General features: G+C 41.1%; 1 protein-coding gene across 5 annotated transcripts in view; it reads left to right on the top strand.

Annotated features, from left to right (window-relative positions):
* KIF13A (kinesin family member 13A) overlaps positions 1 to 22,329 on the top strand; it is a 78,624-nt gene that overhangs the window by 14,838 nt on the left and 41,457 nt on the right. For all 5 annotated transcript variants that reach the window (XM_081206131.1, XM_081206133.1, XM_081206130.1 and 2 more), the window contains exons 3-14: positions 4,155 to 4,167; positions 7,495 to 7,555; positions 9,310 to 9,402; positions 11,021 to 11,201; positions 13,363 to 13,450; positions 14,388 to 14,522; positions 15,827 to 15,939; positions 17,168 to 17,279; positions 17,853 to 18,065; positions 18,430 to 18,540; positions 20,473 to 20,607; positions 22,173 to 22,303. In XM_081206131.1, the coding sequence (XP_081062257.1) occupies positions 4,155 to 4,167; positions 7,495 to 7,555; positions 9,310 to 9,402; positions 11,021 to 11,201; positions 13,363 to 13,450; positions 14,388 to 14,522; positions 15,827 to 15,939; positions 17,168 to 17,279; positions 17,853 to 18,065; positions 18,430 to 18,540; positions 20,473 to 20,607; positions 22,173 to 22,303 (1,386 nt within the window). The remainder of the gene's footprint in view (positions 1 to 4,154; positions 4,168 to 7,494; positions 7,556 to 9,309; positions 9,403 to 11,020; positions 11,202 to 13,362; positions 13,451 to 14,387; positions 14,523 to 15,826; positions 15,940 to 17,167; positions 17,280 to 17,852; positions 18,066 to 18,429; positions 18,541 to 20,472; positions 20,608 to 22,172; positions 22,304 to 22,329) is intronic.

Raw genomic sequence — 22,329 nt, 5'->3', positions numbered from 1 at the left:
AGAGATTGGAAATGCCCAAGCAGGCATCAAAGAGATAAAGGTGGGATATTTATTTGAAAGATTGTGAAAGCAGTTCCACATGCATACACAACTTGCAGGTTTACTGCTTCACAGCACACACATATGCACATCTATGCATGTGTAAAATGAGCAGTGTTTAATAATAACAATGGGAACAGAGGCTTTAGGCACTGAGGCAGAATAATCTGTCTACTGGTTGACCTTGATTGACCCATCCTTGATTTATACAAAGTTACACAGGAAGCTGCCACTATACCAGGAAAATTTGCCCTTAGATTAGCTTCACATTGTTCCTGCTAGAAAGCATTTTCAGTTTTGTTGTAGTCATATCTTTTTTGGTGGAAAGCTTTTATAAATATAGAAAATGGTTACTCAGAGTTTCAAGCTATTAACTATGCAATTTCAACTTATGAAGCAGCCATATTATGAATTAGAAGAAGAGAAGAGTTTGAATTTGATATCCCAAACACTCTGTGAGGTGAGTGGGGCTGAGAGACTAGCCCCACTCACCTCAGAAAGAAGTGTGACTAGCCCAAGGTCACCCAGCAGCTGCATGTGGTGGAGCGGAGACGCGAACCCGGTTCCCCAGATTACGTGACTACCGCTCTTAACCACTACACCACATCATGCTGCCTAATATTTATATATATATATAGGAACTGGGATTTTGTCCATGAAAAGTATATGCTTTATGACGAAGTCAGTGGCATCAACATGAATAAAATATTTGGGGAGCCTGCCCCCCGCTGGAAGGTTGCAGGAAGGATGGACAGAGGGAGGGCACCCTGGAAGACAGGTGTGTGATTGGGTGCCTTATCTGTGCTTTCATGTGTGAAGATGGAGGCTGAGGTGGCTCAACACAGTCGGTTTTGGGAGTCCCCAGCCTGCCAAAACATTTGTGGGGGCAAAGGGGTCTGAACCGCTTTGAGTTGGCGCCTATGATGGTTGCTCCTTTTGTGGTTGCATCCAGATATAGTTCCTACATAGATAGATATCTAATCCCACTAGAGAATACATTCCTCATTCAGATCCTCATTTCAGATGTTCAGTAATGTATAATAATAGACAAATAGTAGACAAAGCCTTTGTTGGCACTCCACTACCAGTAAAAGTGAATTTAGCTTATTAATGTGAATGTCATTGAAATAGTTGTCTAAACAGCAGTTTTGCTCATCTCAAGCAGTTCTCTCACATGCTTCTGCTTTGTCAGTGCAGAATTCCTAGTGACTGTGTCTATCCGGAATAACACATGAAGTGTTGTTTCCATTATCGCTCAGGAAATTGAGATTGTTGTGTGGAAACATGAGGCTTGGAATGTTTATTTCTTCTGTTGTGGTTATAACACCGTTTCTGGAAATATCATTAAAGGCTGGTCCATGCATTCATATATCTCACTAGATATTTCAGCTGATTTGGCTTAATTTAAGTGTCTGTTCTGAGGTGATACAAAGCTTCTGCCTGTGGTGTGTGTTCTGTGATGGCAGTTTTGTACATACAAGTCACTTTTTAAAAAATGAAACCAAATAGATTTTATTTCAGTTAAACATGCTAGCATCTTAGGACAACCAAGGTAAATAGAACAGTCCCAACAGATAACTAGCCCAGTAATCCAATCAGCTGAACACAATACAATGTATTAATGACCGTAGAAAGGTACCATGACATGTCACAACACATACTTTTGAAACAGTCTCAGCCAGCTACCATGCAGTCTTATGTACAAAGAGAGAAAACCAGTTCAGCCAGTGTGGTGTAGTGGTTAAGAGAGGTAGACTCATAATCTAGTGCAGTGTTTCCCAACCACTGTTCCGCGGCACACTAGTGTGCCGCGAGATGTTGCCTGGTGTGCCGCAAGATGTTGCCTGGAGGGAGGCGGGCGAGTCGGGCGGCAAGAGGCGGGGCGGCGGCGGCGAGGAGAGGCCGCCCAGCGCGGGGCTCTTGCCGTCTGCCTGCCTGGCTGCCTGCGAGCTCGGCGGGCAGCGCCTCCGTCCGCAGCGCCCGCCTCGCGGCTCTCATTCCCTGCCCCTGCCAAGGCTCACCCAGCCAAGCCGCGCTCTCCTTCCTGCCTCGCTTTGCTGCCTCCTCCCCCCCCCCACCCCCAAAGCTTGGAGGTTCCCCGGCAAGGGGGAAAAATTGAAACTTACACTTTCATGCGTCCCTCCCGGCGTGACGCTGCGCGCTGACGTCACGGGGCTGTAATGGTGGTGTGCCTCGAGATTTTTTTCATCAAACAAGTGTGCCTTTGCCCAAAAAAGGTTGGGAAACACTGATCTAGTGAACCGGGTTTGATTCCCCGCTCCTTCACATGCAGCTGCTGGGTGACCTTGGGCTAGTCACACTTCTTTGAAGTCTCTCAGCCCCACTCACCTCACAGAGTGTTTGTTGTGGGGGAGGAACGGAAAGGAGAATGTTAGCCGCTTTGAAACTCCTTCGGGTAGTGATAAAGCGGGATATCAAATCCAAACTCTCTTCTTCTGCCTAAGATCTCAATGGATGCATGCAGAGCAAATTGACTGCTGTTTGATCAAAACTGACCAAAGCATGACACACTGCAGTAAATGTGCTTGCAATATGTTTGAATCTCAACTAGAAACCACAAAAGAATATTGTTTATATGTTGCACATACAAGTCATAAATTGATTGGTTGTTCACCCTTATGCAGCTCTCTAATTATGTGCAATTACTTATGTGAAGAACTAATGGCCTCAGATGGGATTGAAGATTGACATCTGCATCAAAATATTTTTTTTTATTTTATTGGTTTATTGCAAGGAGCTGAAGATGCTGCACATATTTTCCCCATCTCAATTAATCCCTACAACAACCTTGTGAGGTAGCGGTAGGTTAGGCTGAGAGATCGTGGCTGGCCCAAAGTCACCCAGTGACTTCATGGCTGAGTGGGGATTTGAATCCTGGTGTCCCAACACTCTTAATAATTTATCCAGCACTTAACATTTTTATGTCCCCTAACTGAGCTATGGAAATTATATTTAATATAATATTAAATTTAATTAAAAATTAGTATCTTTGTCTCTGCCAATCAAACAACATGGAATTTACCTTCCATCTAATAGAAAAACACTATTTTGTTCAGGAACTACCAGAACGTGCTGTGGGAAGTTCTGGATACTTACATCATATGGAAGTATAGAACTAGAATGGGTGCTTCTGACCCACTATGCAAACCTGGTCCACCAGGCCTTCCCACTTGGCCTCCAAAGCTGTTTTGGGAAAGCCATGTCCCTGCCCCCCACCCTACACCTGATGTCATACATTTAGTCAGGTGTGGGGGAGGTAAGGGTGGGGTTTCAAAAGAGCAATCAGGAACTTAAAGTGGGCTCCAGTTTGATAGAGCAAGGTATGCTTCCTGCCAGAGGAGTGCAAATTGCTCAAAGAGGGAGAAGCAGCTTCTGTTTGATGGAAACCATTTCCCCTTCCCAACAGTGCTCTTTGAAGGTCCATGTGCAGGCCACTTCAAGCAGCAGCATGGGAGGGGTATGAAAGGGAGAATTCTTTCTTTCCTTCAGTCCCCTTTCCTGCTGGGGGAGGTAAGGGAAGAAAGCCTTCCTTTTAAAATGCTGACTTATTTCAGAGTTCCCTTAGCAAAATGGAGTTCTGAACAAGGCATACTCCCAACTGCTCATCAACTGATGGGCAATAGCATCATACTTTGCTCAGTGAAAGAAAAGCAGAAACCACCTCTTCCTTCCAGCACTGTTCTTTGCAGTGCCAATCTGTGGGAGGCAGTGGCAGACAGGAGTGCCTGGCATGCTCTGGTCCATGGGGTCACGAAGAGTCGGACATGACTAAATGACTAAACAACAACATGGGAATGAAGGGGGGAATTCCTGAATTAATACTGTAATTGCATTCTCTCCTGTAAGTTGTACAGGTGTGTTTCTTCTTAAAATCTTGTTAGTATGCATTATTTTTGGAAGAGAAATTATTGCTTTCCTAAGTCATTAAATATTGAATTCACTGATCTTTCCAACCAGAATAATTTATGGTGTATACAGAGTGTTCTAATAGTTTCAGGCACTAACCATATATTCCCTTTCTTTTTAATGCTTTCCAATCTGTGGATGATATACTGACAATCCTTTTCTGCCATTGCTGTATTTCTATTCCTCAGAAAGTCTCCTAAGGTAAGTGACTGATCTTTTAAAATACTGTTCCCTATCAAAATAAAGATAATTTGCTCACAGTATCTAGCATGCTTTTCCACATTCAGTTTAATAGCTTTGCTTTCTAATAGGATTTAGAACCTGCATTATTTCTATCTAATTTTGTTCTACAACCTGGTGCAGAGAAAAAGTTTGGAAGTTGCCAGCTCTGGTCTGTCTTTGTAATATGAATTTGATACATTCAAGTGTGAATTTTTGACAGTCACATAAGACTGAGGTGCATGTTAAGCAGACTTGCTTTGCCAGGCATACATACAGAATTATATGCATTTTACTGAGGGTCATTTCATATTTCATTGACACAGTGGTAACATACATGTGGTGTTGATCTGGGACCCAAGGTTGCATGTGTAGGAAGTAGTGTCTCAAATGTATGAAACTATCACCTTAGTGTGATGTTGAATTCCATCCCAGATTGCCATCTTCCACTAGGAAGTGTCAGGTTCACATAATCTTAGTAACTACCGTATTTTTCCATGTATAAGACACCCCCATGTATAAGACACCCCTCAGCACTACCCGTGTATAAAATGAGCTCCAATTTCAAACCTAATTTTTTGGTAAAAAACCCCCTAGTCTTATACACGGAAAAATACGGTATGTCCATGTCCTCCTCTATGTAAGAATGGTAGCTGAGGGTCAAACACAATATATAGGATATCCATGATCAGATCTCCCAACACTAATTTTGTTTTTTAATAGCTTTAAAGTGGATTGCCCATTTTTATTGGCGCATGAGTTTAGGAAGAAGGAATTTTTAACCCTTCTCTTTGCACAGTTTTCAAAACCTAAAATGGTCTTGCTAGAAGAGAAATATATAGATACCTGTATTTTTCCTCTAGTAGGGCTAATAGCAGCTTGGGGGAATTTAGTTTAGAAAATACTGCAGAGGAATAAACACTATTTTCCTAGAGCCAGTACTCCAATAAAAATTGGAGCCCATTAAAGCTGCATTTAAGAAAATGTTTGTGTGTTTTTAAAAAGTGGTAGTCAGGAGAGCTAATGCCCAATTTCCTGCATTATGTTTGGCTCTGATACATTTTCAGCCTGGAAAGATGGGAAATAGGTTAGACCTTTAGACAATAAACACCTGAACCTCGCAACTGACATGAATTTTGAGTAAATTTATCCACTTACCGTATTTTTCGCCCCATAAGACGCACTTTTTCCCCTCAAAAAATGAAGGGGAAATGTGCCTGCGTCTTATGGGGCGAATGCAGGCTTTCGCTGAAGCCTGGAGAGCGAGGGGGGTCGGTGCGTACCGACCCCTCTCGCTCTCCAGGCTTCAGGAAGCTCTGCGCAACCCTCGGGAGACCGGCTCCGAGGGTTGCGCAGAGCTGCCTGCAATCCCGGGACCAGCGCAGCTCTGCGCGGCCACCGGGAGCTGGGGGAGAAGCTCCGACCCCGCTCCCGGGGGCCGCGCAGAGCTGCCTGCGGTCCTGGGACCAGCGCAGCTCTGCCCGGCCACCGGGAGCCGGGGGAGAAGCTCCGCCCCTCTCCCGGTGGCCGTGCAGAGCTGCCTGCGGTCCTGGGACCAGCGCAGCTCTGCCCGGCCACCAGGAGCCGGGGGAGAAGCTCCGCCCCGCTCCCGGTGGCCCTACAGAGCTGCCTGCGGTCCTGGGACCAGCACAGCTCTGCCCGGCCACCGGGAGCCGGGGGAGAAGCTCCGCCCCGCTCCCGGTGGCCCTGCAGAGCTGCCTGTGGTCCTGGGACCAGCGCAGCTCTGCCCGGCCACCGGGAGCCGGGGGAGAAGCTCCGCCCGCTCCCGGTGGCCGTGCAGAGCTGCCTGCGGTCCTGGGACCAGCGCAGCTCTGCCCGGCCACCGGGAGCCGGGGGAGAAGCTCCGCCCCGCTCCCGGTGGCCCTGCAGAGCTGCCTGCGCTCCTGGGACCATCGCGGGACTGCAGGCAGGTCTACGCCCCATCCCGAGCAGGGCGCTAGGTCCCGCCCCGCTCGGGATGGCGGCACAGAGCTGCCTGCCGTCGCGGGACTGCAGGCAGGTCTACGCCCCATCCCGAGCGGGGCGCTAGGTCCCGCCCCGCTCGGGATGGCGGCACAGAGCTGCCTGCCGTCACGGGACTGCAGGCAGGTCTACGCCCCATCCCGAGCGGGGCGCTAGGTCCCGCCCCGCTCCGGATGGCGGCACAGAGCTGCCTGCCGTCGCGGGACTGCAGGCAGGTCTACGCCGCCATCCCGAGCGGGGTGCTAAGTCCCGCCCCGCTCCGGATGGCGGCACAGAGCTGCCTGCCGTCGCGGGACTGCAGGCAGGTCTACGCCGCCATCCCGAGCGGGGCGCTAAGTCCCGCCCCGCTCGGGATGGCGGCACAGAGCTGCCTGCCCTCCCGGGACTGGTGCACTTCTCCCCATCGCCAGCCCCACAAGCTCGGGGGACAGCGGGGAGGCAGAGCGTGCCTTCCCACTGTTCCCCGACCTGGTTCTTCCAGCCCCGCACCTGGGGGGGGAAATAAAAATTTTTTTCTTTATTTCCCCCCAAAAAAACTAGGTGCGTCTTATGGGCCGGAGCGTCTTATCGGGCGCAAAATACGGTAATGTAGTGTGCATACAGAGAATGATATGGCAAGAAGCACTTTAAAAATGTTTATTAAATATGTACAAAATACAGTGGTACCTCAGGTTACAGACTCCGCTAACCCAGAAATAGTACCTCGGGTTAAGAACATAGCTTCAGGATGAGAACAGAAATCGCATGGCAGTGATGTGCCGGCAGCGCGAGGCCCCATTAGCTAAAGTGGTACTTCAGGTTAAGAACAGTTTCAGGTTAAGAACGGACCTCCAGAATGACTTAAGTTCTTAACCCAAGGTACCACTGTAGTAATAATATAATGAGCACAGCTGTCAGAATTCTGATGATAAGAGATACATAATTGCATGCTTTAGTTTGTTGCAACCTTCCCCAACCCAGTGCCCTCCAGATACTTTGGACTGCAACTCCCATACGCCCCAGCCCACATGGTCAATGATCAGAGGCTATGGGAGTGGTCCACAATGGCTCAGTTCATATGTCATGGCATGCCACAATTAACTGTGGATTACTTTTACTACTGCTGCTGATGGTCACTTTCCAAGCCCACTAACAAGTTGTTAGTTAGTACCTCATATAAGAAGAAGCTAACTGCAAATGATCAGAAAGATCTGGGATTTTTAAAAAGACATTTGAATATAAATGGTTTATTTTGCAAATTGTGAATGTCGCATTTGCTCTTCAAAATGGTGTGAGTTTTCATAGTTTTTGGAAGTTTTTAATTTACTTTTTTCTATTCATATGCAGGTATTTGCCTTTGATTATTGCTTCTGGTCTATGGATGAATCAAATACTGCAAAATATGCAGGTATGATTTGTAATTACTACAAGGCTTGACTGATGATTTATAAAATTCTACTTCCCTCCCCATATTTAATGGAACCCACATTTTCCTGTTTTCTCTGTTTACAAAGTTATTAATTTTATTTTGAGTTCTAAGTCCATTGTGATTTGGTTATGTACTTGACAGAAAATCCATGGTTTTTGTTAGTGTTTTAAAACCTGTAGATAAACCCACTGTGGGTTGATTAGTGCATGTCTGAGTATTCTTTCACTGCGACACACCCTGTCCTTTCCTTGTAGTCATCTTAATTTTCTAATTACATTTATTCTATTTGGTTTACCCACACTGAACTCATGACTTTAGACAATAAAGAAACAGCAGGATGAAACAACATTGAAACCATCCAGATTGTGTTCATTTCTACATTTCCTTCTCAATAGGACTGGGAAGAGAAAACTGACTATCGTAGCAGAAATATTCATTTAAAATACATCAAAGATTCTGTTAAAAGTAGATTACTTGAAAAATTAATTGGATGGTAGAAATACTGCATCTGAAATGCTTACTTCAAAGTGCTGGACAATACCTGCTTTTTAGAAGCTGAAGCTTTCTCCTTTATTTCTTCAGACCCATATTTGAAAGCTTTTTTTCTCGTGTTGCTAGTTATTGGAGGAAAGTCAATTTTAGTTTTGTTATATAATAAAATGGTTTGGGCATTGTAGTTTTTATGTTTCATGAATGCACAAATTAGTGCTGTTCATTCACAATGTCTAAAAAGAGTTTTAAGGAGACACATTATCAACATTATTTAATTTAAAAACATAATCCACATTCTGCATGCATGTGAGAAAGAAAATACTGGTTCAGACGGACAAAAAACAGCACAATTTTATATATATCATAAGACTCACAAGTGGATCAATATTTTAGAAGCAACTGTTCTGGCAGTGCTACAACAGAATAAGTTGGTATAGGACAACCCAATGCTGTCAAGCTCTCTCGAGACAATACTGATAAAAATAGAGGGTTCAATCCAGACTTTGATGGTAATCAGAAGCTTATTTGTGGGGGAGTAAGTATCATTGAATGTGGCAGCACTGAGTAAAGATGGCCAGGGTTGCACTGTAAATCATGCTTAGAGTAGACATATTAACATCAATACTCATCATTACTAACTTTAGGTCCGGTGAAATCAGTGGGACTTTTCTAAGCATGACTTGTATCTGGATCCTATCAAGTGATTGCAAACTATGTGGTTGGTACCAGTACACATATATCCAATACTCAACCAAATGATGAATTTTATGCCAATGTGGATGCAATGGCTTCTATCCAATGCAGCACTAAGTAAGTGGTTTGCCAGTGCAAGGATTTGTGGTTGTACAGCAGGACCTCCCCCCCCTCTCCTCCCCCAGTATACCCCTTAAATCTCTTCTGGGGCTTCAACCCCTGGAGCAGACTTGGGGAGGATGTGGGGTGTGCATGGGGTAGGAGAAAGGGAAAGTCTTGTTGTGCAAGTGGGAATTCTTGCACGGATGAAACACTTAGTGATGCACTGGATACAAGCCAAAAATTGCGTATCAAGTTGATACTTTTGATATGGTTAGAAAATCATTGTGTTAAAAACTAGATATGGATTTAGATGTCATATTTAAGCAATCTAAGCAAAGTTTTTCACAACTGCTTTATTATTCACTTTTTAAATTGCTTGTGGTGATAAAACTTAGTTTATTTAATTTTGAGGCTTTGGTTTCTCAATTGTGTATTAAATTTTGTAGGTCAACAAGTAGTGTTCAAGTGCCTTGGTGAAGGGATTCTTGAGAAGGCCTTTCAGGGGTATAATGCTTGCATTTTTGCCTATGGACAAACAGGTGAGAGGTTTTTACAAGTGGCGATTTTTTATTGTGCCAGGAGTGCTGCTTAACTAATGCCTTTCTTCAGCCCGAACCTCTCCTTGAGTGCAGTGTTGGACTTCTCCTTTGCCACATATATTTTCTCTCTTGCATCACATCCCAGTCACTTCTCTCTTAATACCTCTTAACTCAAAACCTAATAGCACTCATGACTGTCTTCCTATGTTCATCTACCTGAACTTAATAGAGCATACTACTGAATAAATATACTCAGGATCTGGTTGTAGATCTTTCTGACTTTGAGACAAATGATCAGTAAATAGACAAAGCTTCACATCCTTAATCTGAAAAAACAAGCCTAGTTTCATTAAGGATAATCTTGAACTGTGGGATCAGTACTGTTCTATACAGACAGGTTCTTAATAACAACATTGAAATCTGAGACTATACAGATGCCTTCTCAAACCATTATGCTTTGGTTGTGTATGCATAATCTAATGAACTTAGTTCAGAAGAGGAGAGCACCAATTATTGTGCCAAGACAGTTGCATGTTCATTTTTGTACACTTGCAAATAGGTCAGAGGAACTGAGAGCTCTACTTGAAATAGTCCTCTAAACACTTAAATATAGCAAGACATGCATTTGATGAAAATTCACAAAGTTAAGTCATATGCAGACGACAAGGTGCCAGCTTTTTCTTTTACTTGTTTTGCATATGCTTTCCACAAAAGAAGCATCTATATATTTTCACAACATATTAGTTAAACTAAATAACTTGACATTCATAAGGTGGACAGATGAGGATGAGAAAGCAATCTGTACTGTCATCATCATATACACTAATGCCATTGTGAGTTGTCTTGTGTTTGTAGAGCTAGAGTCAAAATTGCACCACCTGTGTACAAAAGAAAAGGCATCAGCATGCTCAGAGTAACCCTGAGGTTTGCAGATATGAAAAAATGGCTTAGGATAGTCCTGCAGTGTAGTTCATATTATATGCTGCAGTTCAGCCTCTAATACCTTTATGGTATTGTCTAGAGTAGTAGTTTCTGATCTTTTCAGACCTGGGACCCACCTTTAATCCAAACTTGCATTTGGGGACCCATTTCTTAATATTTTGCCATATATTTAAAGAGTGTTTGTGATGTTTTCGCAACCCACCTTTCATCAGGCTGTGTGACCTGATAATAGATTCTGACACATCAGTTGAAGGCTAATAATCTGAGACCCCTATGGAAGGTTGGTTGTTGGGCTGAAGCTGAGAATTTGCAGATTATCCACATTGCAGATTTGGCTGAGAGAGTAGTGTATAATAATCCTGTGACATAGTTCACTGTAACATCCCTGTTGTAGGTTCAGGGTTGTGCTGAGAGAGCAGCTTCCAGCAGCCCTTATACTGTAGGCCACTGCTAATGTTGTAGGCCAGAGGTGGGACTTCTTAACCTGCCCCTCACAGACTTCTTCCCAGGTCAAATCCAGCACTTAGGCCAAACCAAGTACTTAATTGCATGGAGAACCCTTAATTGCATGTTCCTTTGACTTACATGCAAACTGCCTTCACCTTTTGTAGGAAATAATTTGAAAATGCAAGTAGAGCTTTTATAATACATGTTTCTTTTCTATATTCTGTTTTAGGCTCTGGAAAATCCTTCTCAATGATGGGCAATGCAGAACAACTGGGTCTGATCCCACGGCTCTGCTGTGCATTGTTTCAAAGAATCACTTCAGAAGAAAATGATTCACATACTTTTAAAGTTGAAGTGTCCTATATGGAAATCTATAATGAGAAGGTCAGAGATTTACTGGACCCTAAAGGGTAAGGAACTTGTTTTCAATCTTGATCAACACAACAGGTTAGGAATGAGAGTATATTTTGTGCACTGAGACCCAAACTATACATGATTGCTTTAAATGTGACTATGCCTCAGATGTGTGGGAAGGTTGTGATTTAAAGGACCAGAGGTTGTACTGAAACCTTTTCTGACAACAGCATTCCCACTTGCAGCTCCAGGAGTTCTCTCCCCACTACCAACCAGGCTCACTTCTGCTATCAGAGCTCAGTAGAGATAAAAATGTTTGGAGGGGTCCCCTTTGGAATTAAAAGTAGTGAGTGGGGGGAGGAAAAAAGAGATTCAGCTCCCTTTATCTGCCTGTTTCAAATAGCACATCACCACCCATCAAGCAGACCCAGTCAGTCCCATAAGGTTATCATCTGTCACTTCCATGTGTAGTGTGAACTTATCTGCTCTTACTAGAGAGAGCTATATTTATCAAAGTGAAATGCCAACCATCTATGATTGGTGGTCATTAAGGAACCTGGGTTTCAGAATTTGCTTCATGGAATGTGAACAAAATGAGCTATGGGAGTGACTTTTACTGCTGCGTGGCTATTATGATAGCTGGATATCTGTACAATAGCAGAAATGAATAGGAGAACATGGTGGGGGTTTTTTTGGGGGGGGAGTCTGTCATTGTCCTGTGTATTAAAGTTTGGGGCTTATGAGCTAGATAAAATGTGAGTAAGAAGAGACATAATAGAGGTATATAAAATTATGCATGATGTGGAAAATGTGCATAGAGAAAAGTTTTTCTCTCTTTCTCATGATACTAATGGTTGGTATCCAATGAAGCTGAATGTTGGAGGATTCAAAGCAAACAAAATAAAGTATTTCTTCAACAAACATACTTAAACTATGGAATTCACTTCCACAAGAAGTGTGGGAATAGTGCAAGACTCAGCGAATCCATATTTTCTGTTAGGGGAGATTTAAGAATATGATTATAATATAATAAGTAGGTTTAGAAGTGATTATTGATATTATTGGTATTATTATATTATTTTAAGGTTCATAATATTATTAAGTAGTTGTAGTTATGAAAACCAGTAAAATTGATAAATTAAATTGTAATTTAATTTCCAAATTAATTATAAATATAAAATCATTTAAAACAGCAATAGCACATTCATAAAATAAACTCAAACCCAAAACAGATACCAATTGGGATAAAGATTTAGAAGGCTTATTGAAAGAAGTATGTCTTTAGTAAGCACCAAAAAAGAATACCACCTCTCTGGTATTCAGTGGGAGGAGGTTCCAAAGTGTAGGAGCTGCCTCACCAAAAGTTGATTCTGACATCCTGAAATCAACCTTCTGTAGATCTTGTAGATCATACCTACAATATGCCATCTCCTGAAGAATGATTGGTAGGGAATGAGGTAATCTTTTAGATAGCTTGGTCTCAAGATGTTTATATCAGCACCTTCAACCAAGCCCAGTAGCTAATTGGCAACCAGTGCAATTCTTTCAGTAGTGCTGCAGTGTGATGGTGTGTTTCCATCCCAGTGAGCTACTATATTTTAAACTAACTATGGCTTCTGGGTCAAGGGCAGCCCCACATAGAGTGCATTTCAGTAATCCAATCTGGAGTTTACCAATGCATGGATTATGTTAGTTGGGCTCTCCTGATCCAGAATAGCTGTAGCTGTCTTACCAACTGAAGCTGGTAAAGGGCCTTCCTAGCCATTTAGGTAATTTGGACTCTTAGTGACAGAGATGGGCCCAGGAGCACCCTCAGACTATGAACTTGTGCTTTCAGGGGGAGTATTACCCCAGCCTTGGATAATTGTATGCCAGTTGTTGGAAATCACACGTGGGGAGAGTGCTGTTGAGTTCAGGTCCTGCTTTTGGGTTCCACATAGGTTTCTGATGTGCCACTGTGAGAACAGATTGCTGGACTATATGGGTCCTACAGCTGGTTCTTCTTAAATCTTTTCACATTGAGGCTATGAAGATGAGGGCAAGTTAGAGGTTAAAACAAGTTATAGGGAGAAAAATACCAAAAGTCTTTTTATAATGTTATTAAAAATTATTTGATTAAATAATTATCTTGGTAATTACCCTTGACATTTCAAGCAGATGAGCTTTTTTAGAAGTTGGTTGGTAAAATTTAGACTAAGTCCATTTTTTCTTTCAAAGGAGTCGACAGTCCCTCAAAGTTCGTGAGCACAAAGTTTTGGGCCCATATGTAGATGGTTTGTCTCAACTAGCTGTTACTAGCTTTGAGGTAAGTAAAAACCAAATATCTAATGATATTAATAGTATTCCTAGGGTATGGTGGGGCAGGGCCATGGCACACTGCTTTGTTACAGGCTGTGAGCACTGTGAGCTGAGAAAAGAAACAAATGCATATACTATTTATATAATGAAAACCATTTGTCTTACCCAAAATTGAATAAATACATAAGTAAATATTAAAGATTGGTTGAAGAAAAAGCACAGGTGGCATAGAAATACATTTTAAAGGAGAGACCTTGTGTATATTCGGGGCTGATGAGTATTTTAAAGTAAAAAATGAACTTTCTAAAGAAATTCAATATGGAAATCATATTACAGTGGTGCCTCGCAAGACGAAATTAATTCGTTCCGCGAGCTTTTTCGTCTAGTGAATTTTTTGTCTTGTGAAGCACGGTGTCGGAAAAGGTTTGGAAAAGCTTCAAAAATCACCAAAAACCTCAAAAAAAGGCTACCACACTGCGTTCTATGAGTTGCTCCTCGAAGTCAAGTCGCAACTGTATTAACGGTGTTAAGAAAAAGGAAACAAACTTGCAATATGTTTTCGTCTTGCGAAGCAAGCCCATAGGGAAATTCGTCTTGCGAAGCAGCTCAAAAACCGCAAAACCCTTTCGTCTAGCGAGTTTTTCGTCTTGCGAGGCATTCGTCTTGCGGGGCACCACTGTAGCAGTTTTTAAGCCATTGACTGATTTCAATTATTCTGTTAACAATGACATTATATTAATCAGCTAAAGATAAATTAAGGTACCGTCTATTTTCTAAACTGTTTGTGGGTGGGGTAAGCCTGTGATTAGGATGATGTAATTGTCTCTGGGCTTTATATGGAGAAGGTAGTGATTTTAGGTGAATCAACTCTTTGAGCCAATGGAAACGTTGTGAATGGGAAGAATAAATTCTTTGTTTCATCCATTGTTTTCATTATGCTTCAGGATATTGAATCATTGATGTCAGAGGGAAACAAGTCCCGAACAGTTGCAGCAACCAACATGAATGAGGAAAGCAGCCGCTCCCATGCTGTATTTAATATTATAGTAACTCAGACGCTTTATGACCTCCAGTCTGGCGTAAGTGAATTGAGTTTAAGGGCCTTTGGAAATTTTATTGTGTGACTAATGTGATTCTAAGTATGTGAACTTGTAAATTCCTCCCCGTTGATTTCAGGGACGCCCCAGTCCGAGACACATGTGTTTTAAAATAGGGATGTCAGATTAACAGTGCAGAAGAATGTTAATGGAAATGTACTGAAAATGGTTAAGTCCCAAATTAAAATCTGTGATACACATATGAGTAGTATTCCTTAATCTGAAATGAGAAGCTAACATGATGGAGGATGATCTAAGATGCCATGCCAAGCAGATTCCAGCAAAGAGCGCAAATGTCATTTGTAGACACACATAACTATTAGACACTGTATTTGTTATTCTTTTACAGATTATCGAGGTTTGTAAAAATCCAGTACAGCACTTCCTGTGTTGCTTTGGTTTGATGTGTCTTCATGGTAATGAAGACATGGGAATGGGCAGGTACAAACCAGCCACCAAAAACATTATGGAAGTAGTTCATCAAGACATGATAGTCAATATATATCAGATTGCCCCACCTTATGTATGGGGGCGGGGAGAGAAATGTAATATGGTCAATAAAGGTATTGGAATAGAACACAACCAGAGATCTGTTGCTTGGTAACCAGATTTAGGATTGGTTCCAGCAAGTCGGAAAATTTAACATCCTCTATTAGGGACTGATATCGACTCCTACTTGAGGGATCCTTAGAAGAAGAGTATGTAATACAGAACTCTCCAAATAAATTTCATCAGAATGGACATAGTGATCATTTGTGTGGAAGTGTCCTCATGAAACTTTTCATACACATGGAAAACTAAAATATTTTGGATATGTCTAGGCTAAGTAGAAGGACAGAGATGCTATATATAGATCCTGAACCTCCAAAAAGGTTTCTACTGACTTTATCATGCCTGCACATGAATCTTCATGAATACACAATGAGTAACTTTTACAAATGTGTTAGACCCCTATTTCCTGGTAATGAAATAGCATGCACCTTTATTATAACTGTGGTGTTTTTCAGCTTTTCCCTTACAGGGAATTGTGATGCCAATATGGCGTATATAATTAAATGTAAATTGGGCACAGTTATTATTAGTATTTACAAAGATTTGCTACAGTTAATTCTAAAGTTGTCTGTACTAAACAGTAATGTGAAAGTGACTTAAAAATATCACAGCAACTGCTTCTTGCTGTTGTTCAAGTTTATTTGCCAGTATTTTATGGTTTCTTGCACTGTGTGAAATCATAGTAGGCTATTAAAAAGATTGATTTGTTTTTGTATGTTTGTGTTTTTGCTTAGAACTCTGGAGAGAAAGTGAGCAAACTCAGCCTGGTAGATTTGGCTGGTAGTGAAAGAGTATCTAAAACAGGAGCAGCAGGAGAACGTCTGAAGGAAGGCAGCAATATAAACAAGTAAGGGCATGAGTGAATTTAAATTATCCAAATAAACATTCACTTTAGTTGTACTCATCAGAAGGCCCTTTAAACCAAGCTTCTCATCAGACTACATTCAAACAGCATTCAAAATTTTGAATGTTACATTAGGTTTACTTTTCTGCAATTTTTTTCCATTTATGATCCAGGCATGTGACTAATGTGAAATCGTTAACCTGAAGTGACAGCAGCACTTTATAGAATGAAAAGGTGCTTGCACATTGTAATTTCTTCACACCCATTTCCCCATGCAGTTGTGGATATTGCATTAAACAGCAACTAAGTAAGAGTAGGGTTTTAATGGTTGCAGAGTTCTCAGTAAACTTGTTGCTTTCCTTAAACATTCAGTGTATTGGTCTAAACTAGATAAGGAGCATCTCCACCCACATCGTTCAGCCTGGACACTGAGGTCCAACTCCAAGGGCCTTCTGGCAGTTCCCTCTTTGCAAGAAGTGAAATTACAGGGAACCAGGCAGAAGGCCTTTTCAGTTGTTGCACCTGCCCTGTGAAATGCCCTCACAGCCAATGTCAAAGAGTTAAAAGAACTATATAAAGTTCCATAGACTTCTGAAGGCAGCCCTGTTTCAGGAAGCTTTTAATGTTTGATTTATTTTTATTTTTATTTTTTCTGCGGGAAGCTGCTCAGTGTGACTGGGGAAACCTAGTCAGATGGGCAGGGTATCACATATATTATATCATCATCATCATCATCATCGTGCAACAAGTAGTTACAGTGACTCTCAAATAAGAATTCTAAAAGCTGCTTCATTTGTTTGCGGTAAATTTGCTTTTGCTATCCATCTATTTTCTTAATAAACAAATGGCAGATAATTAACTCTTTTTTACATAGCTTTATAGTAGGAGGTGCTCTTTCCTTCTAAAATTGAATATGCTTTTTCCTATTCTTGCACTGTTTGCTTGCTTGTGTTTTTGATTGTAGTGCTACAAAGCACCCTTTAATACTGTTGTTGCTCATTCTGACCTGTATGGAACACCTTTTAGTGTTTAGCTCCATAGGTTTTACAGAGCAGTTTTATTCTTCTACAGATTTCTATTACTTTTGAAATCCTTTTTAAATCTTCACAAGTTCTAGAATTTATCACACCCCACAGAAGCTACCTCCTCCCCCCAAGATTAAATTTCATTGCAGCTTTTGACAAATTGTATGTTACATGTTCTAGCTGATAACAATTTGCTGCTCTCCTAGGTCACTCTCAACACTAGGTTTGGTTATCTCATCACTTGCAGACCAAGCAGCAGGAAAGGGGAAAAACAAATTTGTGCCTTACAGAGACTCTGTACTCACCTGGCTTCTCAAGGTAAGACATGGCACTGTATCATTCTAAGTGGAACTGTCATGGGCTGATATGCTATCTTGCACACCAGTGTGCAAACTTTTTTGACTAATTAAGAAATATTCCAGATGCAACCTCTTCCTGGTATGATACATGCTTTTTCTTGCTATATTAACCTTTTGACACAACTGTTTACCTGCCATTCTGATTTTTGCATGATACTTTGTAATGGTGAGAGCTAAATATACAATGTGTTGTAGATCAGATGCAGTTGAAAGCAATGCACCTTGATTTTAAAAGTGTGCATTATATTCAACTAAATCATTATGTGAATGGAATGACTTTTGCCCATGCAACAGAACTTCCCTTTCCTCTCCATCCCCCATGTGCCCTCTGTTCCACCACTAGATCTGCTCTGGAGAGTTGGGGAAGGGGGAGGGGAAGTTCCCTTGTGCAAGTGAAAGTTGTTCTGCTTGTGCAATGACTTCAGTGAGTGCAAACCTTTGTATGCTAAATGTAGTGAAATTGTGTGTTTAGAGAAGGGGGATATTTTCAAATTGCTTCACCTATTTATGAATTCCTTATTATACTCTTTAGGACAACTTGGGAGGAAACAGCCAAACAGCTATGATAGCTACAATTAGTCCAGCAGCTGATAATTATGAAGAAACACTCTCCACACTGAGATATGCAGACAGAGCTAAAAGGATAGTTAATCATGCTATAGTAAACGAAGATCCAAATGCCAGGGTCATCCGAGAACTACGTGAAGAAGTAGAGAAACTAAAAGAACAACTTTCTCAGGCAGAGGTAACTTTATGGTAATATTACTGGTGGGATTCAGTGAGTTGTCTTTTTTATTAGTTCCATACATATTTTACAAAGCGGGGGGGGGGGGGGTTAATGTTTTTGAATTGGCTATAAAATTTGTATCACAACAGGATTTATTTGAAGATGAATTGATGATCTGAATTTCTTGTGGGAAGGGGGAAATCCAAATGGTGAGCACAATTAAACATAATGAAAGAGTAGTATGGGGTTCTAAGTATTTGCACCCATGTATGTGATTCTATTCACAACCCAATTTGTTTGACTAGCAGAACGGGATTAAAATTTGTCATGGATAAACTGGGAATTATAAAATGTTTGTAACTGACATATTTTGGCTATGAAGGCTATGAAGGCACCGGAGTTAAAGGAAAAATTGGAGGAATCTGAGAAACTAATAAAAGAACTGACTGTCACTTGGGAGGAGAAGTTAAGGAAAACAGAAGAAATTGCACAGGTATTCTTTTCAGTATTCTTTCTGCTAAATGCTTAATTAGTGTAAGTTTGCATTACAGTACTTAGCCTGAGGCCTGCGAATATAGGGCAGTATATAAATTCAATAAATAATAATAAGATAATAGTCTATGGGACAGAGATGGACAAGTTTTATATTTCCAAAATGATCTGGCTGTCAACATACTGTTTCCTGAAAATCTGTGGCTCTTGCCATTCACCTGGATTTTATGGATTTAAAATATTTCTTTACTGTCCTTCATTAAAATAGTCCACTATAGTTTACAATAGTGTGAATAAAACTAGGCAACAAACCAACAAATATGTATTGTGACATGCAACAAGACAAGATGCAAATTAAAAACTTGGAAAACTAAAGAAAATTCCAAAAAATATAAAGTTTAAGAAAATCCTGAGGAAATAGGTTAATTAACACAGTTTATATTGATGTCACACAATGCTAGCATACTTGCTGTGGTTGCATAGGCTTTACTTAGGTATTAAACAAAGCTGCTCACTCTGTAGATGGCTGCAAAAATAACTGCTGGATTAAAACCTACAGTCACAGTAGGCAGCTACCCAAACATTCTTTGTTACAGCAAATAATGGTCACAGCTCACTGTATTGCTATGAGCATGCTCACTTGAAGCAAGGCTAAGGAGTTCTAAAGCTGAGGGCCAGGTATTAATATGGCTTAGTTTGGCCTAAATGAGTGGTGTTTCAGTGTATTTTTGTATTCCTTCATGTTTCATCAGCAAATTTTGCAAGACAATATGAAGTAAGGCAAGTAATTGTGCCCTGTGTGAGGTAGTACTTCCTTTTATCCTGGGTTCTAGTATTATATGAGAGGGAGAGAACTTTTCCGTAGTCACCTTCTCCACCCCATTAGCGTATATGTGAAGTTTGGATTTTTCACCTCAGTGTGTTTTATACTTGCTCACATTGGAATCCATTTGCCATTTTAATGCCCATTTGCTCAGTTGGAAGAGATCCTTTTGGAGCTCCTTTCAATCCCCTTTCGTTTTTACCACTGGTGTCATCAGAAAACTTGGCCATCTCATTGCTCACTCCAGATCCTTTTGGATTAAGTCAAAATGCACTGATTTCCATAAAGGTCTGTGAAGGAACCCACTGCTTACTTAGCACCACTGCAACAACTGTCCATTAATTCCTGCTCAGTGGACCATTCTCATGACTGTTAAGTTTCCTCTGGCCAGAATCTAGTTGTATGCTCATTGGTACTTCTGTTGTTCTAAGTTATTCTGTTCTGTTGTAGGTTATTGTGAAGGAAAGTGAAAAAACAGCAAAGATGAGAAGAATTAGTTTACATTCTAAATGTATATTTTAAAAATATTTTTATTGTGGCATAGTGTCCAAACCACAGTTTATGAGAATGTTACAAATTGTAATAATATGTTTCATTGTTTTAAAAGGCACTGATAGGACTGTATGCATGACTTCACTAGTCTGTTTCATTGACTGATGATCAAGAGTCATAATAGATGAAAGGCTTACTAGATAGTGTTACTCATAGTTTTGCAAACTCTTTTGTTATCTGTTCTAGACCTATTATTTTAGCTGGGTGCAGATTAATGGTAACTCTGTTTTTACTTCCAATGGTACCCTTTCACATGAGGAAGGCTGCTTCTGCTCACAGAAGAGTTTGTTTTATGTCTCAGAGTTGAGCAGTTTGTGAGAAAGGTGATTCTAAATCCAAATAGGTTTTCCCCCTTGTACCACCTTCTGGAAAAGTGGAAGCATGGAAACTGATATGGAACCTACCTATTATAGTGCTATGTGAATTCCTGTGTAAAGATTTGTAGAGCAGTGTCAGCAGCTGTTTTTCTTTTGCCCGTGATTATGTCTCAAGTCATAATATTTAGGTTTATTGGCACTTAGATCTGATGTATTAATTTTTTTCCTGTGTATTTTACAGGAGAGACAAAGACAGCTAGAGAGTATGGGCATTTCCCTTGAAACTTCTGGCATCAAGGTTGGGGAAGATAAGTGCTACCTGGTGAATCTAAATGCAGATCCTGCACTCAATGAATTATTGGTTTACTATTTAAAGGTAAGAAGGCATTAAATTCCGTAATGTTTTGGAACTTCCCTTGAAATATTGTGCTAAATTTGAATTTGTGGGACTATATCTACATTAGGGACGTGGGTGGTGCTGTGGTCTACACCACTGAGCCTAGGGCTTGCCGATCGGAAGGTCGGTGGTTTGAATCCCCGTGACGGGGTGAGCTTCCATTGCTCAGTCCCAGCTCCTGCCAACCTAGCAGTTCGAAAGCACACCAAAAAGTGCAAGTAGATAAATAGGTACCGCTCCGGCGGGAAGGTAAACGGTGTTTCCGTGCACTGCAGCTTAGTCATGCTGGCCACATGTCCCAGAAAAACTGTCTGCAGACAAACGTCGGCTCCCTCCGCCAGTAAAGCGAGATGAGTGCCGCAACCCCACAGTCGTTCATGGCTGGACTTAACTGTCAGGGGTACTTGACCTTTACCTCTTTATATCTACATTGGTTCTTAAAGTGTGGGACTGAAACTTCCTTACTTTTTTTTAATAAAAAAACTTTTCAGTCAGTACTTTATTTGCAAAAACTAAAAGACATTGCAGAAAATCTGTTGCTCCTTCCATTCTTTAACCTGATCATTCACTATGATTTCTCTCAGTTTAACCCTTCCTTGTAAGTGTTCAAAAAGGCTAATATGAATTCTTGTGTAAGCATGTGCTCTTACTTCTAAGGCTTTATCATAATTTTGGTCCAGAAAGGAGAAATTTAGATTCTGTGTAAACGTCTGCTGTTTGTTATGCACATAGTCCATACTGCTGTGAATTTAATTTTGAGAATCAGTTCATATATCTCAGAAAAAAATAAAATGATGAGATAGTTTGCTGTATGTATTCAGTTTATTGATAGGCATACTAATAAATGTGTATGAAGATAGCTTTTTCATTCAGTGACCTCTATCTCTTAAGATTCAAGCCAAGTTTTTCTTTCTCATATATAGTACTCAGTACTGATTCAGGTTTTTTGTTATAGTTAAATTGGATTGCTATCCGTAGATTTCAGATGGGTAATTATTGTAATAATTAAACCTAGCTCTTTTATCTTTGTTCTTAGGAACCTATTTTCTTATATCCCACGTACAGCATTATGTCTCAATCTTTGTATAATAATTAAGTGTGGGCATATATTTCTGTGAGATCAGTTTTAGCGAGCTTGTACAGGGCCCTTGTTACCTCTGCCAGACTAGCAATAGTTTCACTGTGTAATGAATACAGTGGTACCTCTGGTTATGTACTTAATTCGTTCCGGAGGTTCGCTCTTAACCTGAAACGGTTCTTAACCTGAAGCACCACTATAGCTAATGGGGCCTCCTGCTGCCGCCGTGCCGCCGGAGCACAATTTCTGTTCTCATCCTGAAGCAAAGTTCTTAACCCAAGGTACTATTTCTGGGTTAGCGGAGTCTGTAACCTGAAGCGTGTGTAACCTGAAGCGTATGCAACCCGAAGTACCACTGTATGGCCATGGGATTCCAGGGTGGATTGCACATACTTTGTGATGAATAAGTATGTACCTATGTCAATAGAAGCAGCAGATTTATTTTCATTGTAATTGTCTTAACCAGGATCATACTAGGGTTGGTGCAGATACTTCTCAGGATATACAGCTATTTGGGATAGGGATCCAACCAGAGCATTGCGAGATAGACATTGCACCAGATGGGGAAGTTTCTCTCTCACCAAAAGAAAATGCAAGGTAAGAGAAATGCAAAATCTGCTTCA

This window comes from Podarcis bocagei, assembly GCF_964188305.1.
Source record: "Podarcis bocagei genome assembly, chromosome: 8".
Taxonomy (NCBI): Eukaryota; Metazoa; Chordata; class Lepidosauria; order Squamata; family Lacertidae; genus Podarcis; species Podarcis bocagei.
This window is presented reverse-complemented; position numbering and strand designations above follow the sequence as displayed.